Source organism: Hipposideros armiger, unplaced genomic scaffold, assembly GCF_001890085.2.
Source record: "Hipposideros armiger isolate ML-2016 unplaced genomic scaffold, ASM189008v1 scaffold_28, whole genome shotgun sequence".
Classification (NCBI taxonomy): Eukaryota; Metazoa; Chordata; class Mammalia; order Chiroptera; family Hipposideridae; genus Hipposideros; species Hipposideros armiger.
In genome coordinates, this window is record NW_017731378.1 from 2,810,580 (window position 1) to 2,830,180 (window position 19,601).

The following is a 19,601-nucleotide window of genomic DNA, read 5'->3' on the forward strand; positions in this document are numbered from 1 at the left end:
CACACACACACACACACACACAGATGGAGCCAGCAATGCAATGCCTAGCCCTTCTGTGTACCCAGCGGAAAGTGGTCACAGCCCCAGCCTTTCCAAAGCCAGTGCTCTCCTGATCCCCAAGCACAGGGCAGCCTGCCAGAAAGCAATGCCATCCTGTTTCTTCATCAGGTGGATGTGTCCAGATCATCACCTCCAATATGGCCTCTGGGCTCTCATTGCTAGTAAGAGAATAAACTGTCCCCTGAGCCTGCTTCCTGAGACAGGACAAATCAGCTCTGTCCTGGTTGGGGTTTAATCAGACTTTGCTGTTACTGAAAATGACAGCGCTCCAGGGATGGAGGGAAAGGTGGGGGTAGGCTAGGAGGGGCTTGCCAAGCTGGGTGCAGGAATTCCCCTTCCTCCACCAAGCCCTGCCTTCCGTGGTCATTCCAGAGCTGAAGCCCTCTTGCTGGGTGTTCACTGAGTATCGATTCAGTCTGCAAGCAATTTTAATATTTCTTCAGGGACTTTCCAGCAACAGCACAAGTCATTAATTCACCCTCCCAAATTGCTTATTCAATAGCAGGAACATGGCTCCTGAATAAAGTCCCAGAATTTATGTGACTCGCACGAGTCAGGAGGTCAAACAACTGTTATGGAGCGAAGTTAAAAATCCAAATAAAATATTGACACTTTTTTGGGGAGGGGGAGGGAGGAAGTAAAGGTATTTAAAATAGGTTTTTGTTGCAATGCCCCCAGGATAAAGAATGGAAGGAGACTGAAGACAAGTTGGAGTTTATAAAATCAATGGAATTTATTGCACATCTACTTGGCATTTAATAATTCTCTCATTTCCACATTGCCCTACCCCCACCCCATCCTGGCCATAGACAGAAAGATACACAGGTATACAAATGCACATTTATGCACATCAATACTGGTGCATGGACCGATACAAAAACACGATTGTGATATGACCGTCTCAAACACCCTGGGAAGGGAACAGTGGTGAGTGTGGAGTCAGGTATGACTGTGGCTTACATATTTGACAGAAATAGGCATAACTGGGCAGAAATTCATGAAGTAGGTTTTGCTACATATATCCAGTATAATAAATCTTGGATCAATGCATTAGAACAGACATGAATATAAAGATACACTAATCATAGAAATAATTTCTAGAAACACAGAAACTGAGAAACACATCTATATGCAGTATCTTTATATAATCATGTACATGATGTGAAAACTAGATAGGTAGATAGATAAGATAGATACAGAGAATTTGGAATTTCTGCACCCAAAACTGACCAGTGCATATAAAATACACTGCAACCATAGCCACTTAACCTAAAATTGTGGTTCATTTGTAACACAGACATGATACTTATCAAATACAACTCTGGCACATGCAGGGTCTCGAGAGGGTAAGCATCTTTAGAATCTGGGCTTCATGTAATCTCTGTTAATTGTCTACATATACATTTGCTCAGTTGTCCAGACCATGGATGTGAAGAGACTGAAGGGAAAACTTGTTCGTGCTCAAATAGGTAATAAACACAAAGAACTGCTAACATAGAAATTTCCAGAAGAGGTAATATGGTTCAGCCTACAGATACTGGAGTCACAGGCCTGGACCAGAGTCTGGCTCCAGTGCTATTAAATGTGTGATCCTGGGCAAGTTGCTTAGTCTCTCTGTTGTCTCCTTGGTATAATAGAGAACATGCCTATTTGATAGAATTGTAGTTAGGCTTTGAATGAGAAAATGCATTTGTTACAATGCCTGTCATATAGTGAATATGAAATAAACGGTAGTTGTTCCTTTTCCTATTAATTATATGCAGCTCTTCTATTCAGGCCCAGCCTCTCATGGATTCTACCATCTGTTCTTGATATGATTGACTTATTCTAACCCAGTGGTTAGCAGCATGGGTTCTGGAGTTAGGCTCCCAGGCTTAAATCCTAGCTTTGCTACTTAACAGCTGTGTAACCTTGGGCAAGTTACTTAACCTCTCTGAGCCTCAACTTCCACATCTATGAGATAGAGATAATCTTTATAAGAAGCTGTGAGAAATAAATGATCCATGTAAAGTGCTTAGCACAGTGCCTGGTACATAATGAACATGTATTAGCTCACTATATCCCTTAAGATTATGTTACTGTTATTATTAATGATAATAACATTCATTTGTTATTCAACAAATAGTTTTTAAATATTTACATTATTCCAGGCACTGTTGCTAGGTGCTAGAAATACAACGGTGAGAAAAGTAAGCATGACTTCTGCTCTTATAGAGCTCACAGTCTAGGGGAAGATTCAATGTGAATTGAGTAAGAAAGAAAACAAGGCTTCAGCTCTGTGCTAGACCCCAGGGGGAAGAGGGGGACAGAGAGAAACAGATTGGAAAGCCATGGTAGAGCCAGACTGGGAAGGATTTTGAAGGCCAGGCTGAGGAATTTTGAATTTATCCTGTAGGTAATAAATAGGAAGCAATTATAGGGTTTAGCCACATCACATTCTTTTTTTTTTTTTTTTATTGGGGAATTGGGGGGATGGGAACAGTGCTGGGGAATTGGGGAAAGGGGAACAGACAAGTTGCTGTCGTTTTGTTCTTCAATCTAGTTGTGGAGGACGTTGCTTCACTGGCCCAAGTTGGCACCATCATTGCGCTCTTCTCTGGCGAGGCAGATCAGTCGCCGGCTTCTGGACGGCCGCTCACTGCGGCTGCTGGCCGCTCACGCTGGCTGCTGGCCACACACGGTAGCCCATGGCAATCCACTGCCACAGGGACTGCAGCCCAGCCGTCGCCGGCGACTCATGGCAGCCCAGCTCCAGGTTGAGCTGTTGTTCAGCATCTTAGCTGTGGAGGGCAGTGTCACTGGCCCTCATATGTGGGATCCGAACCGGGGCCCTCTGGCATCCCAAGCGAGTTCTTAACCATCGCGCCACTCGGCCGGCCCCACATCACATTCTTTTAGGAGGAGACTGAGAGAATTCATGGGTTGTATTTGAATTCTGGAGTAACTAGGGAAGGAGGCCGGGAGGCCAGGCAATCCCACGTCTGCTGCTGCTAAGGTGCACTTCCTCAGGCTTCCTTCTGCTTGCTGAGGGAGGTGGGTGTGCCTGTGGAGGGACAGGGACCATGGAAACAGAGGACTTGGTCCCAGCAATGAGTCTACAACAGCACCCCTTTTATGATCATATCAGGCAGTCTCCTAGCCCCTGAAGCCTCCCAGGCAGAACTGTGGGGTGCACAGCTGTGGGACCCACCTCTATACCGGAAGTCCTCATAGAGGAGGGCAGGGGCGGTGGTGAGAAGAGCTAGTCCGGTCACGCTCTGGGCTTGGCATGCATAGCAGACTGGTTTCCAAATGGTTAGTTAAGCACATTGCCCCTTAATTTTTAAACCTATGCCTATCTTGAAGTTAAATCAATCCATATGCTTACCATTCATCATCTAAACCATCACTATTGCCCCCTTGGGCCAGCCCCATGGCCCATCTAGCCCAGTAAATTGTATCTGGCCTGGGCTCCTGGGGACACGTGGTAGAAGGATTATCGCCCTCAGTGCCAGTCTTAGAAGGCTACGTCGATGCAGAAAATATGCCTGGTATCTAAAAAAATCCACTGGGAATCTCTCAATCTGGAATGTACCAAAAACGAGTCTGAAATTATTTTTATTTTTAACCTATAGTTTAGTTTGCACAGAGGGACTGATACCTTCTTAAATTTTGGTTACTGTGTCAGTTGGAGTCAGGATTAGCAAATGACGACAGTATAAGTAAGAAAACTTCTTAACTCAACTAAGACTTGCTCCCACCTCTCTCAAGGCTCTCCTGTATAGCCACCAGACTGGTTTCCTCACCCCCTGGCTGAAGCTAGTCTTCTCAAATATTAGAGAGTTTAAGAATAATCTGGAGAATTTGCTTCAATACAGATCCCTGAGCGAGACCACCATCAGAAATTCTAATCAGGTGGCCTGAAGTGGGCCCCGGGATTTGCATTTTAGCACACACCCCAGGGGATGCTAATGAAGGTGGGTCAAGCACAGTAGTTTGAGGAAATCGGTCTGCAAGCCTTTTAGTAGGACTCTCATCTCTTGGAGCTAACTTACGACTTCTGAGAAGCAACAAGAGGCAGAAGCTCTTGACACATTTGGGGGGGAACCTTGCAACCTTGGAACCTATGTATACCAGCTACACCCTGCTATAGTCAGAAGGGAAGGTCCTGTCCAGAGCTCCCCCCTGCCCATCAGTGGCCATTCTCATGCACAGAACCCTGCCTGACATATATGGTCAGTTGTCCCAACTGAAGCCTGCAGGGCATGTGAGTGGGTTTGGGCAAACAACTCTAAACTCTGCACAAACTGCTAAGCCAGAGCCTGAGGAAACGGAGTTTATGTGCAGCCCTTCCGGGCTGTCAGCGGGGAGGGCAGGGTGGATGCTGTTTCTTCTGTGGGGAGGAGGTAGTAAATTTCAGCTTTTCAGTTCCTGGGATGTACAGAGCGGGAGATTCTGTTCCTTAGAGTTCTCAGGAGTGGGAGAGGTAGGAGCCATTTTTGGGAGAGGTGAAATTTTCCCGGATGATCTATGAGACCTCGCTTGAGGTTCTGCCGTGAAAAGTCTCCAGATGTTTGTGTTGCCTCTGACTTGCCTCGGGGCTGAGCCAGGGACACGTGCCTGATGCTGGCAGCTCCGAAAGACCTGAGGTTGAAACAATTACCTGCATTCGTTTGGGCAACACATCCTTGGCTGAAGCAAATATCATTTTGTCCTTTGGAATGGTCCAGCCTATAGTAATACCCAGGCGGTCTGAAGTCACTGGCAGAGGCCCCCCTGCTGCCACTCACCTGTCTCAGTGGGCAGTGGGGCCAGCTAGTCAGAAACATTCTCCATCCTCGGAGTTCCTTCTATTAACCAAATCAGGAGAGACTTTCCCTCTGCCAGAGACTAAATATTTTCTGCAAAAGCCCTAAAGTGGGCAGTCTACCCCAAGACAATGGAAACTGATTTACACATGTATATGACACAATGTATGTGGATACTGACATCTCGCCCCAGTGACATGACCAGGCCTGGGGCCAGCCTGCCATTCCACTAGGAAGTAATTCCAAAGCGGAGAAAGCAGTCTGTTCCAGGCAGCTGGACAGGATTTCATGGGGACATGCTTGGAGATCCCATGTATATGTCACATTGTTAGCAGCTGGTTCTAGCACGCGTTATTATTCCCATTTTATAGAGGGGGAACACTGAAAGCTCAGGGAGCCTTTTATCCTCTGTTTCTTAGAACACAACAGAACAAGAGAACTAGAATCCAGGAGTTTGGATTTGGGGCTTTGGGGGATCTCTTCCCTGGAGGGAGTATAGCTTAGTGGTTAAGGGTATGGGCTCTGGAGTTAGTCTGCCTGAATTCAAACCTCAGATTTGCCATTTATTAAATGGGTGACCTTGGGCAAGTTATAATATGCCTTCTCTGTAAGATGGGTTGTTGTGAGGATTAAGTAAACTGTTTGAAGCACTTAGAACATTGCCTAGCTCCTAGTAAATATTTAGTAGACAATAGTCTTTATTACTAGAGCCTCCACTAAGGAAACATTGCTCCTAGAAATCCTGACCAGCCTAGTCCTGGAAATGCTGCCACCTAACAGGGTCCCTCCAAGGTGAGTGGTCTGAGGTCACCTCAATGCTAACAGGACCTCTTGTCTCCACTTCAGGGGGAGTTTTTGCACATCATTTATTATCATATAATATAATGCAATATAATATCATACATAACATAACATAATATGATGGGTAGGTTAACTTGGAAACCCTGAGGCGGACCGTGGATGGATGGATAGATGAATAGATACATTTGTACTAAGTATACATACATTATATCATTCTATTGATTTGTAAAAAGTTCCCGGTCTGCCTGGCTGTAATGAGATTTTTGAACTTTGCGTGGCGATCAATGAGAGGAATATTATTGGCCTGGAGAATTGATATACCTGCTCTCAGTGGCTTGTTCTGCTCCCAGGCTGCCCCGGCCCCCCAGGTGTACGATTCCAGCAGACACTTAACCTTTTTTACAGTGTCATCAGGCTAAAAGGAATCTAATAGTGACACAGGACTTGTGCTCAGCACTCTGCCACTATTGCTTTCCTGTCACAAATAATTTATAGCCTTCTATTTCCATCCCTGAGCCTGCACCCCAGCCCTGCCTCCCGCTTTTCCCCAGCTCCCAGGAATCAATAAACTCACACAGCCACAGTGGGACTTCAGGGTGCAAAGAGACAGACAGACAGACAGACAAAGAGGGGAGACAGAGAGAGAGAGGCAGGGAAAGGCAGAGAATGAAACACAGAGGACGGAAAGAGAAAAGGAAGAGGAGGGAGAAGGTGTAGAACCAGACAAGTAAGAACGTCCCCAGTGCTTTCTTAGAATGTTGAGGGATTCTGTTTCTTCATGACTTTAACAAACTATTACTAGGAGACTCATTACATGCTCTCGTTCTAACTCACAGAGCCACAAGACTGTTTTCTTCTCCAGCTTGGTGGGAGGTGAAGGCCTCCAGGGAATTGAACCAACGAGGGAGTGACTCCACCTGCCTTGTCATCCTTTACTCTAATGCTCTGCCACACCCCCTGGCATCTCTTGGGTCCTCATACTGTCTACAGATTCTTCCCAGTGCCCTCGGGAAGGGGACCCCCAGTCTGTCTTCTCTGATGCAATCTCTTTTGGGGTTAGGCTGTGACACCTGCTGCTGCTGTGTCTTGTTTTCTCAGTGCTTGTCCCAGGGTTTCCATAGCAGCTGCATGACCAGGTTAGGGCATGTTGGGATGACAGGCCTCCTGGCTGTGCCTGGCTTAGCCCCTACATAGAAAGCAGCCAGGCCTAGGGGTCGCCCATAGGAATAATATGACTACTAGTTGTTATTATTATAGCTAGCATTTATTGAGCCAAGAGTCATACTAATCATTTTACATGGATTATTCTATTTGATCCTCGCAACAGTCCCAGGAAGTAAGTAGTAGTATTATCTTTTTGTACAGATGAGGGAATAAGGAACTGCCAAGGTTTCACAGGTAATAAGGAACAGAGCTGGGACTCAGACTGAGCCCTTTTCCCTTGGCTTTAGCCACACCCTTGTCAGTGTGGGAGATGTTAAGTACCTGAAGTCCCCATGCTGGGCCCAGCAAAGCTCTGGAGGTTCCCAGGAAAGTTGGGGAGCAAAGAACATCCCTGTGGAAGAAAGTATGCTGGAAAGAGGAGCCAGGAGCAGGCACCCTGACAGGACAGTCTTTCCGTATACAGGGTGCAGGAAGGCAATGGATGACCATCAGGTTTCCACAGTCTCAGTTCTTAAATTCCCTGAGATCAGCTCTGGGGACTGGCAAGTGCCCGCCGCCCGGGGGGCATGGATGGACACCAAGAGCATTTGTAACTCGCCGCAGGCACCCTGCCCAGCTCCTCTCCTAGGCACCACCAAGCCGCTGTCAGGGAGTAGTGATTTTCCATCACTGGCTGCCTCAGCTAAATCTGCACTGGTGCCCTAAGGGTCAAAGGCTCTGGGTAACAAAGACCGAAACTCCACAAGGCCATCCAGTTATCTGTCTCACCCAGCCCCAGCTCTGGGGCTTCCTTAATCCAGAGCCCACCAGCCCTCAAGCCAGAGCCACCCGCCTGTCAGTGAGATCCCAGAAGCTTTGGTTGCAATGAATGAGGAGCAGCTGCTCTGAACTGCTCAGCCTCCTTCTAGACTTTTCCTGTAGACCCGTCTGCACCATCCTTAGCTACTGGCCACACTTCTCTATTGTGACTATGCTCCAAACCTCTGCCCCTCCCCAGCGCTTGGGAGATTACCTTGACTTCTGCTCTGCTGAGAGAAAAAAGCCATAAAATCTCCTTTTCAAAGCATTTGGCCACCTCCCCCCAACTCCTCCGTGTGGCCTCCATCCCATCCTCTCTTCGTTTCCCCTTGCGCTCACAGTCACCCACATTCTCTCAGGAAACTACCCCTTCACTGCTTCTTCCTCCTCAGCCTACAATCTCATCCAGGTCTTCTACCTTAAAAAGCTTTCCATCCACTCAGCTGCCAGTTCCCTCCCCTGGCTTCCAAACTTTTCTCTTTTTTCCTTTTTTACAAACTTCTAAAGACACTCGTCTAACTTTTACTGCCTCTCTTTCCTCCTATGTATTATTTCCTTACCTTTTTACGTCTGGCTCCTTCCCTTTGTGGATACTGCTCTCCCCAAGGAAGCATATTTTATTCCCAATTTCCTTCAATACTTACGTCGCTGTCGACTCTGTGGATTATGTTCTCCTTCTGGGAACATTGCTCTCTGTTGAGTTAGGTGGAAGTGCCTGCTCCTGGTTCTGCCGTTTCCTGTGTGACCAGTTCTGACCCCGCTACAAGGTCAGGCTCTTCTCCCCAGTCTCTGAAAGTGGGTGTCCTCTGATACCCACACCCCAGGCCTCTTGAACTTTTCAACACTCCTTTCCTTGACAGTCCCCTAAATCCGTACCTGCTGTGCCAGCTGGTGCATGTCCACCTGAGCACTCCTCTACAACCTCAAATGCTGCATATCTAGGACCAACACTGCCACCTCCCTCCAAAACCAGTCACCTCCCTCCAAAACCAGTCTCCTCCCTCCAAAACCAGTCACCTCCCTCCAAAACCAGTCTCCTCCCTCCAAAACCAGTCACCTCCCTGCATCCCTCTTCCTGATGGTGGTACCAACCACCAGCTTGCTGGTTACACAGATTTGGGGTTTTAGAGCCACGGTTGACTCAAGTTAGTTGCCAAAAAAACCTGGTCATTCTGCTTTCACAATGTCTTGCTAATTCTTTCCTTTCTTTCCTGAGACCAACCCTGTTATTGCCTTGTGCCTATGTGTATTGGTTTACCAGAATCAGTTTGTACATGTCCCCTCTAGGTTAGAAATTGCTCGTGGCTTGAGACCCTCTAAGCCTGGTCCTCATATGTTGGGGGAAGTGTGACAAAATAACAAAAAGCACACATTTTAGAGATTGAATACTAAATCTGCCCTAACTTGCAGTATAATCTCAAGTAAGCCACTTAACCTCTGTCAACTTCAGTTTTCAATTTGCAAAATGAGGATAATAGTATCTACTTTGGAGGTGGCTGTGAAAATCAACAGTCATATATGTAAGCTGTATAAACTGCATATAATTTGGCACATAATAGATGCTCAATAAATGAAAAAAGTCACGATTATCATCATCGCTTTCAAGTTTGCAGGCTTCTTTCCTCTCACTTCCTACGTACCTCTCCTGTTTTAGCTGACTGGTCTGGGCATGAGCCCCTAAAGCATCATGTCTGTTCAGCTTCCATCCTTTGCTTCTACCTTCCTCCAGTACTTGTTTAGAATGCCCTGCCTCCACTTCTTTGTCCTTCTTAGAATCATATTATTTACTGGGGAAAAAGATCTTAAGAGATTCTGTAATCTGACCTCTTTACGTTACAACTGAAGAAACCGAGGCCCAGAGAAGGAGAATGATGAGCCCAAAGCTATGTGGCCGCTTAATGGCAGAGTCAGAAGCAGGACTCAGGGACCCTGCCACATATCCCAGTGCCCTGTCCACCATCCTCCATGCCTCTGGCTCCTATGTGTATCTATATGTTCAGTTTTACTCTGCTTTGAAGAGCTATATCAACTTCCTCTTCCTCAGTGACTTCTCTCCCAATTTCCTTACCTGCAAGGCGAATGATTCCTCCTTTGCCTTCTTCTGACAGTCATGGCCTGGTCCCCTTGGGGTTACTTAGCTTTCTCTGAGTATGTGTCTTCCCTCCCCAGCTTTATTTCCAGCAGTGTGAGGCAGGGGCCTTATTTCTGTTGCCTGACAGTGCTCAGTAAAAGCTGGTTAGAGCAAAGTCTCATGGCTTGTGACTCAACTGCTGGTTGAGTTGAGCTTGGCTCACACACCTCTCTGCAGGGAGGAGCAATGCTGTTGGAAAAAAATTACTTCTAAGGACATCTAACTTGTACAGTGGGTGGAGGGGAGTGTTGCCTGGTCCTGGCCCCTGAGTGGATCTTTTGTATCAATGAGCCTTGGTTTCTTTGGATCACTGGCAAGCCAGCTCATACTCAACCCTGGGATGTTTGACTCCCCTCACCCTAGTGCATAGTGGGGGACACACTAGGCTTTTCAACTAGGCTGGTAAAGAAGCTGTGATTCAGGTAGGACCTTAGAAAAAGAGGCTCTTGCGCCAGTGAGCTGGACAAAGGTCGGGCTTTGACTTGTTTGAAAGCAGTGCGTAGTAGACTCAAGAAGTTGCTCAGGGCCTGACATCTGGCAAAGGCACCATGTCTTGCTGTGTTGGAATCCTAGGGACAAAAGGATCACCTGTAACCCAGCCCTCCCTGGCTACTTCTCCTTAGCTTAGGAAATAGGGAAATCTCGCCCGCTCCCTTGACTCTGGAGGTGTGTGATATAGTCCCAATAGAAAAGCAGCACCAAAATGATCTCTAGACCCAGGGAGTCTTGTTCCCACGAAGAGATTTATGTGTGGTTGAGGAGAAGGGGTGGACAGCAAGCCACCAGGGCAGTCCCCACCCCTAGAAAGGGGAAGGATCTTGTGCTCCCTTCACTCTGCTGCCCCAATCCTTGCTATCAAAAATCAAGCTGCTTTTGAAGCAATTGTAAATGGGATTGTGTTCTTAACTTCTCTTTCTGATAGTCTGTTATTGGCGTGTACAAATGCAACTGATTTCTGAATATTAATTTTGTATCCTGCTACTTTACTAAATTCATTGATCAGTTCTAATAGTTTTTTGGTGGAGTCTTTGGGGTTTTCTCTATATAGTATCATGTCATCTGCATATAATGACAATTTTTCTTCCTCCTTTCCAGTTTGGATGCCTTTTATTTCTTTTTCTTGTCTGATTGCTGTGGTTAGAACTTCCAGAACTATGTTGAATGAAAGTGGTGAAAGTGGGCATCCTTGTTTTGTTCCTGATCTTAAGGGGAAAGCTTTTAGTTTTTTCCCCATTGAGTATGATGTTAGCTGTGGGTTTATCATATATGGCCTTTATTATATTGAGATTTGATCCCTCTATCACCACTTTGCTAAGAGTTTTTATCATAAATGGCTGCTGGATTTTGTCAAATGCTTTTTCTATATCTGATTGATATGACCATATGATTTTTTATTTTTCATTTTGTTAATGTGGTGTATCATGTTAATTGAACACCGGAAACTAATTTAAAAAAATCAAACTGCAATTCGGATGATGCACACGGCAGGACAGAATGCAGACGGCCTCTGCCCAGAGCTGCACTAGGTTTGATCTGCAGAGCAAACAGGAGGGAAAGCTAGTAACTTGAAGCAGTCAGTGAGGGCAGGGGTACAGGGAACATTTGGATGAGGAAGTTGCTGAGGGGCTGGGGAGAACTCGGCTGGCCTGGGCTGGAGTTGGTGGGGCAGGAGGGGACATGTGATGTGTGATGCTGTTGTGATGCTGTTGCAGGATCATCCGGACCAAAGTTCAGCAGCCTTTTCACCCAACACCTGATGGGGCTGGGACCGGAGTGACTGCCCCTGGCCACACCATTGGTAAGAGGGCTCAGGAAAGGGGGAAGTGGGATCCCACCTGGGAGAACCAGATATGTAGCCTCACCCCCATGAAGTTTTTCCCAATTTGTGTTCTCTCTGAGCTCCTAGAGGCTCAGGGGTCTCCTTGAGAGAGACTAGCTCACTAGGATCTCTCTCTCTCTCCCTCCCTCTCTCTCCTTCCCTCTCTCCCTCTCTCCCTTTCTCCTTCTCTCCCTCTCCCTCTCTCCCTCCCTCCCTCCATCTCCCATCAATATTTACCCTTTAGCTTTTCTTCTCCTTCCCTTCTCTCTCTTCTCTATCTTTTGTTTTTATCTGATCCTGTCTCCCTACCTAGCCCTCTTTATTTCATATCTACTTTCTTACTCCATTTAAAAAAATTTTTTAAATTATCATTCTCTCTTCTCCCCTCGTTTCCCTTCTTCTCTTCTCTTCTCTCCTCTCTCTGCCTTTCCCTTTCTCTTTTCTCCTCTATGTATGTATGACTCTGGGTCTGTTCCTCTGTCTCTTTCCCTCCCTCTTCACGGCCTCTTTCTTCTTGGCCTGTCTCTCTTGATCTTTTTGTCTCTTTCTCATCCACTTGGTAACTTTCAGCCTCTCTCCAACTTCCTTATTTATCCTTGCTCATGGCCTTCCAGAGACATGACCCAGGCCTCCCAGAATACCTGCGAACGTTCCTCCACCTGCTCCCCCACACATAGTCTTCCCTTTGGCCCAAGGATGTTTGGTACTAGGGCTTAAGGGCCTGGGATGTGGTCAGACTTTTCCTGCTGCCCCTCTTGGCAGCTGTCCCCTTCTCGTTTGACCAGCAGGAAGTAGAATTGCCATTCCCAACCCTCCTGGACTTGGCAGGGTCTGTTGTTTACTAGGCCTGTGTTACAGTGCGTGCTGGGAAGGAGGACTGGGCCGGGCTGTACCTGAGTAGATCATTACGGAGTGAATGTGTTCACTAGTCTGTGCCTTGAGGGGGAAATTAGGAACTTCTCAAGTGATTTCAAGACCAGAAGCAACTGGGAAAGAGGAGCTATGCACTCCTGGGGAATATCAGGACCATTCTTGTGTCTCCCAGAGATTCAGAGACAGATCTTAGAAGCCAACAGACTCTAAATCAGGACTGGTTAAGACTCAGCCCAAGAGACTGAGAAATAGTGAGCAGGGGTTTGTTTAGAAGGATTTTTTTCGGCCCGAGGGATTAGACGAGCTGTGCAAGGAGGCGTCCTAGGAGCTGTAGTTGCTACAGGACTGCTGAGTCACTTTCTAGATTGAGTCAGCTTTGGTGTTTCCATCCACCTTCAGGGGCTCCAGTGAAATCTATAGGCCTTCCAAGAAGGCCTGGGGTTGACTGGTCACCACTCAGCCCAGGGCAGGACAGACGTGAATAGCCCACTTTGTATGTAGCAATGTCTTCTCCCTTAGACCTCAGAGGAGGAAGAGGAATAAGAGCTCCCCATCCCTCCTTACTTCCTCTGCTTGTCTCTGCCCCCAGCCTTGGGGCTTTGGCCTGCAATCACAACTGCTGTCCTGAATGCGTTTCCTCCCTACTCTCATCCAGTTCCCAGTACGGCCTCCCCGCCTGTTTCCAGCGCCTCCAATGATCCAGTGGGATCCTACTCCATCAACGGGATATTGGGGATCCCTCGCTCCAATGGCGAGAAGAGGAAACGTGATGAAGGTAGGGAGGAGGGAAGACGCTTGGCTTCCCTGTGCATGCTTTGTCCTTGGACTCAGAGCTCCGGTTTCGGCCTGGCCTCGCAGCTGCTCTGCTATGAGATCAGTTTTAGTTGCAAAGCCCAGGTCCCCCCACTGCCCTGCTGGCTCCTGGAGAGAGGGAGGCAGGCTGCTGGTGGGGCCATCAGCTTCACCATCTGCTCAGTTAGCCCCGACCGCCTTACCTTCCACTGGGACTCACCCCCAATATCCCTGTGGGATGCCAGGAAGAGAAGCATGAACCATGTACCTTGGGAAGGTTTTGGAGGTTGGGGGACATCTGGTCTCTGACCTGAGGATGAAAGGCCAACCTGCCTCGTCCTTACCTGATCCCAACCCATCAGGAAATAAGGGGAGTGATGTCACATGCAGCTGACCCTGGTGTCCTTTCTCTGTGACACGTGGACACTGGCCCCATTAAAACCACTCAGGGAACTGGACATGGGCCCCTCTCCGTGCTCCCCCATGGGAGGAGACACCACTCAGGCTCCTATCTGGCCTCCCCTTATTTCGTGTAATACCTTGATGTGCAGCCAGCTGTTAGGCAGGGAGGTAAAGAGAGAGGGAGTGAGCCGGGGAGGAAAGGGGAAAGGAAGTAAGAGGAGAGAGTGGTGGTGATGAGCTTGGGAGAAGGTGTTTTTCAAATGTGTGACATTAGAGGTCCCTTGGTGACCATCTGGTTCTCTTCTGATGCATGAGGCCAGGGCATAGGGCTGGCAGGCCCAGACCAACAGAGACACCAGTGCCTGGAGCCTGCTTCTTGCCCCAATCTCATGGTCTCTGCTGGGGAAGCAGGAATTGCCTAGTTTAGGAAGGGTGTATGACTTTAAGGGTATATACTATGAAATAGAATCCTCTAAAGATAAGCATAAAGGGAGTGACCATATATCCCATTAGCCCAGACGGTCCCAATTTATGCCTTTTGTCTCTGCACCTTGGCCGATCAGCAGCTCCCTTTTCTCTCAAAAATGTCCTGTTTAGATAATAAATTATATGATCATCCCAAGCCTAGATAAGCCCTTGATTGGAGCAGCTTTAGAGGGTAAGGAACAGAGAAAAGGGTCAAAGCTGAGATTCCCTGGGCCCAAGCTGAGGGAAAAGAGAGTGTGAAAGCCCTGGCCTCCAGCGGAAGGGACAGAGTGTAGGAGAGGCCTGGGCCTGGCAGGACAGTGATGACCTGGTGCTGGCCTCCTTCCAGAAGCCCTAATGGCCTCGTTTCACAGGGAAACAGCTTGTCTGGCTCTATTTCTCCTTCTTCCAAAATATCCAAACCCATTTGGCTGCCACGGCCTTTGCCACTCACTAAATTTCATTGTGGTTATTTTGGCGGCAGCCCCTGATGGGCAGGGGGAGGCTGATTGAAAGACCCTAAGTCCCAATTCTCCCTGGGGGGTTCCCATACTCAGGCCTTAGCCAAGCTTCCTGTCACCCTGAGTGGTTTGGAAGACTCGGCCTCAAATCCTAAGGGTTTCTCCTTTAACTACCAGCCCCTGCATTTTTTAGAGTGGGAGACATCCAGGGGGCCAAGGGAGGCCACAGGACCCCCTTTCTACCTTCCCCTATTGGTCTGAGGTTAAGGACAAGAGTGCCCTCTGCTTCCTGTGCTACTGTGTGCCATGATAGGAGGCTGGGCGTGGGGAGACACTGACATGAGGCTGTGGCCACCCCAGGTTGGGCCCAACTGGCCCAGAACAGAGTGCTTTCCTCTCCGAGCAATTGACCACATTCATTGTTTCAAGTCAATTCAATTCAGTGAACCGTTCCTAGACGTCAGTCTCAAAAAAGACTTGGTGCTATTGGATCCCAAAGCAGAACAAGATATGATTCTTGTCCTTAAGGAGCTTACACTCTAGTGGGGTGTATAAAACATGTGAGTCCAGAGAGTGGAAAGGCCCATCGGATACCTGTGTTGTGGTGGAGGTCTGGGCTGTGGACCATGAGAGCTTATGGGCGGGAAGAAACCCCAGGAAGTGCTGCTCTGTGAGGAGGGGCCTGAGGGATGCATGAGGGGCATGTTCAAAAACAATAGTGGTGTGAAGTTCTAGCTGATAGCCCCAGCCTGATGGCCAGAAGGTACTGTGGTGAGAAAATGCAGGGTCACTTTGGCTGGGATGAAAGGGCAGGAGGGGAGGTCGTGGGAAGTCAGGCTAAGTAGATGGGTTTGGGTCACAGGAGATCAGGTCAAGACCAGACCATGTAAAGAATTTGGACTGTTTTCTGCAGGCATGAGTAGCCATTGAAAATGAGCAGGAAGGGAGAAGGACAGGGCTGGGTTTGGAAAGATCATCCGCTAGCAGGTGACAATGATGGCCGTGAGGAGATGTCTCAGGAAGCAGTTGAAGTCTTCTACGTGAGGGACAGTGGGGGCCTCTTAAGTTTCCTCTTACTGCTTAAATACTTACTTCCTGGGCCTAGCCAGGTAGCATGAAGGATCAGCGGCCTTAGTTCATTTTTGGAGGTGGGAAGGTTCTCTTGCCTTGCACTCCCCTCCTATTGACCAACCAGAGACCAGGTGGCGCTGTCTAGTAGAGGCCAGAGCCTGTGAGGGAGGCCTGTTCTCTCTGACCCCTCATACCCACACCACATGCACTTGGCCCATTAGGCCCAGGTGGGAAGGGAGAGGAAACGAAAGGCAAGAGCAAAGGCAGACTTTTCACAACCCATCCTCCCCATCCCCCACTCTGGGTGCCTCCAAGCAGCCAGGCCCAGTTTGCATTAGGGAGCAGCTCAGATGATTAAGAATAGGGGAGATAATTATGTGTCAAGATGATGTAGCCCAACTCTGCAGTCAGGCCAAGGTAGCACAGCAGCTGGCAGGCCAGTCGCAGGAGGCAGCCTCGGGCATAGGCTGCACAGACACCCAGGTGTGTCCTTTAGCCACTGGGCCAGCACTGCAGGCAGAAGAGAAAACTGGCTTGGGATGCTGAGGGGTACTGGGATGGGAACAGGCATATGTGTCCAGGGACTAGACCTCGAGGGAATAGAGGGGCACATCTCCCCCAGGAGAACCCCGATGCCCTGCCTGGCTGGCTTTCCTTTGGCCCCATGTACTGTGGCATCTGCCTAGAAGTGTCATACCCCAAGGGCAAGCTGTAAGCCTCCCTGTCCCCAAGGAAGCCACTCCCGCTCCTGCCTTTGGGTACTGTTCGGCCTATTCTTCAGCTCTAACAATGTCATGGTGGTGGGCATTAGCGAGGACAATCACTGCAGCGTGTGCTGGCGTTGTTGGAGACAATCTCAGCAGTAGTTATTGGTGTTCACAGTGATAATACCCAGAGTGTTATTGGCACTGGCACTCGGAATATGGACAGTGTTATTAGTATCTGCAGCAATCATATCTGTGGGGATATTAGTAAAGGGCTGATCAGCTGTGACTCTGGGGAGAAAGGAAACTGACAGTGACTGTGAGCCTGCTTGAGAGGCCTTCTCATGCCTTGGCCTTTGGAAGGATGGAAAAATCCCCAGACATTCCTCTGAGAAATGTGCTAGTCAAGGAGCTTTGACCCCCAACTCCCAGGAGTCCAGGAGCTTCCAGAATGAGACAGGTAGACAGACCAGGGATAAATGGGGAGGTTATGTCACGAAGCACCCGGAAGGCAGTCTGAGAGGGTAGACCCCTGTTCAGTACCCTGCTAAAAGCTTTATGTCTTTTTGGCTACAATTATGGGTGGGTGTATTTGGTTCCTTTGAAGGGGCACTGTTTTCCTACATGTTGCTTGCCCTGGCTTATGTGGCTGGAGGCTAGAGACGCTTGTATTTTTTTTTTCAAGCTGAAAAACCGAAGTCCTTTGGCTTCACCCAAGTTGCTTTCGGCCATGGCCCAAGTCACTGCTGCCCATTGGTGGTATTGGTACACAGAGCAATTACATAACTTGTCCAAAAATCCAAATGAAGTCATATGGTCTGAGTCTGTTGATCTGCAGGAGGGAGGTGTGTTGGTCTCATCCTTTGATGTGTGAGATTGCAGGGGGCTGTGATTTTGCATTCCATTAATTAGGTGCACAATGAGTTGTGCAGTTGAGTGGTGCCAAACTGGTGCAGTTGTGCGTTTGCAGGCAGGACAGGTTGCAAGGCTGCAAATGGCTGAGTCCTGCCTTCAATGGCTCCCTTCTGCTTTGGATGGAGCCATAGCTGGAAGAAGCAGTTTATTTCCTCAGTTAGTCTCTCTCCTGGAGTCCCCAAGTATATTGCTCAGGTTAGACTTGGAGCAGATAAGGGGACGAGACTGTGGAAATGAATGGCACCTACTCTGTCGAGGAGCCCTTGTTTCAGGCAAGAGAAGGCTGCAGACCTCCACCAGGAAGAAGAATTCGGGTTGGAGGCCAGCAGGCAGTCCCTGGAGCATGGCATGGATGGGCAGCGTGGCCCAGTGGGGAAGGGTGTGGGCTCTGGAATCAGGCATAGCCGGGTTCGAACTCTAGTGCCTTGAGCAAGTCACTTAACCTTCATCAGCTCAGTCTTCGCTGAAAAATGGAGATGGTCATAGCACTCACTTCGTGGGGACTGTGGAGAGTACTACACAAGCTTATGGATATAGGGTGCTGAGCTAACTCTGTCTTGGTAGATGGGTCCCTGTGTGTCTGAGGAGGAAGGCCTAATTGGCAAGTTCATGTTTTGAGGGGAAATGAAGTTTTGTCAGAAAGAAACTTATTTGGGCACAGGCTCCCTAATCTTGGGGTGGCCCCTTTTAAGTAGAGCAGCCAAAGGAAGCTGATGCTGGGATAAGCTAACCTGGAGGGCCCAGGGCAGTGGGGGAGAGATGGCAACCTCCCATGCGTGATTGGGAGGACCTTTGTTCATCTCTGCTTACTCATTTGCTCTACAGTTATCCAGCCGGGCCACATGCTGTCCCTTAGCATCCATAAGCATTTTGGTTGCATGTAAATAAATATAAGGTCCCCTTCTTCTATAACAAGGAGGCATCCTTCTGTCTACTGCTGTGCATTTCCACTCCCATGTGCAAGTTTATTTTTTACTTGGGAAATGTATGTTTGTTTATGGACACATAAGTAATTTTTTACATGGTTTATGAAAATGAGTGTATATGTGTGTTTTCTACCATTCTGAGATCTTTGGATGAAAGGGGATGTGGAACGCCTTGCATTGGTCAGGTATGCAGTCTTCTAGGCAGTGTATATGCTTGAAGAAATGATCAGATGTGAGCAGGTGCATGCCCCCAGTGCCCGTGAGCAAGGCAAACTCAAGCCAGGCCTGAGTTAGGGTCCATGGTCCTGAGACATAGGTGTGTATATAGACTTCCACCCAAAGGGACCTGTAGGCATCACCCTGCATTCTGTTGGCAAACGGATGGGCTGTACTGAACCTGCCTCCACAGGTGGCCTGGGGCTCAAGGCGAGGGAGACTGAGACTGGGAGCCCTTACACCCTCAGGCTGTGTGGAAGTTGCCACTCAGAACCCTCACACGCCCTTTGAACAGGAGCCTGGTCTCCCAACCTTGGGGTCTTGCCCCCGTCTTCTACGTGCCTGTCTTTCGGGATCTCTCAGTGTCTGTCTGTCTCTCATTTGCTCTAGTCGAGGTATACACTGATCCTGCCCACATTAGAGGAGGTGGAGGTTTGCATCTGGTCTGGACTTTAAGAGGTATGGGGGCCAGAGGGAACATGGTGTGGGGGTCAGGGGAAATAGCTGCGGGGTGGCGGTTAGAGACTATTAAGAGAGTGGGTTCCTAAGGGCCAGCGAGCAGAAAAGGAGGAGGTGGCTCAGGCCTCCAATGGGAAACCAAGAGGCTAACAGAGTCTCAGAAGAGGGATCGCTTCCACCGTGGGCCACTGCTGGGTTTGGGGTCTGAGGCCCCGTGGCATGGAGGGTCAGGCACTCAGTGGAAGGGGGCACTTTTTTCAGCCCTTGGAAAAACAAAGAGCAGATCGGGTAGTAAAACAAAAGCAAAGGAGACCTGGAAGCACCTGACAGCCCTAATTCATCACGGCCCAAGTTTTTTCCTGTGTTCCCATTATATTTGTTTGTAAAAGTGGAAATCAATTTTGAAGGTAATTTTCTGGAAAGAATGGAAGGGAGGTGGGAGGGCCGGATAAGGCAGAGATGGTAAAAGGAAAAATTTAGGCCAGGCACAGCCCAGGGGCAGCTCTTGGCAAGGTGAAAGAAAATTGCATATTCAATCTCCATCCATGAATCTCCCTCACTGCTGCCCGCCTCCTGCTTGAAAACAATGAAGGCTTTTTCCCAACGCTGGGTAGGGCCTTGGTATCAGCCTCACTTTAACTTCAGGGTCATTAATTCCCTGATTATTGAAGGAGAAGAGAGGGTTACAGCATCGTCAATTCCAAAGGCACCCACCCCCATGTGATCAGGCCCCGGCTGGGGTGTGGTGGAGAGGGGG

General features: G+C 48.6%; 1 protein-coding gene across 12 annotated transcripts in view; it reads left to right on the forward strand.

Annotated features, from left to right (window-relative positions):
- The window catches only part of PAX2 (paired box 2), a 91,943-nt gene that overhangs the window by 31,813 nt on the left and 40,529 nt on the right, over window positions 1–19,601 (forward strand). For 7 of the 12 annotated variants that reach the window (XM_019636532.1, XM_019636529.1, XM_019636533.1 and 4 more), the window contains 3 exons: window positions 11,454–11,539; window positions 13,089–13,208; window positions 18,776–18,844. In XM_019636532.1, the coding sequence (XP_019492077.1) occupies window positions 11,454–11,539; window positions 13,089–13,208; window positions 18,776–18,844 (275 nt within the window). The remainder of the gene's footprint in view (window positions 1–11,453; window positions 11,540–13,088; window positions 13,209–18,775; window positions 18,845–19,601) is intronic. The other 5 variants (XM_019636538.1, XM_019636536.1, XM_019636539.1 and 2 more) reach the window with 1 other exon arrangement.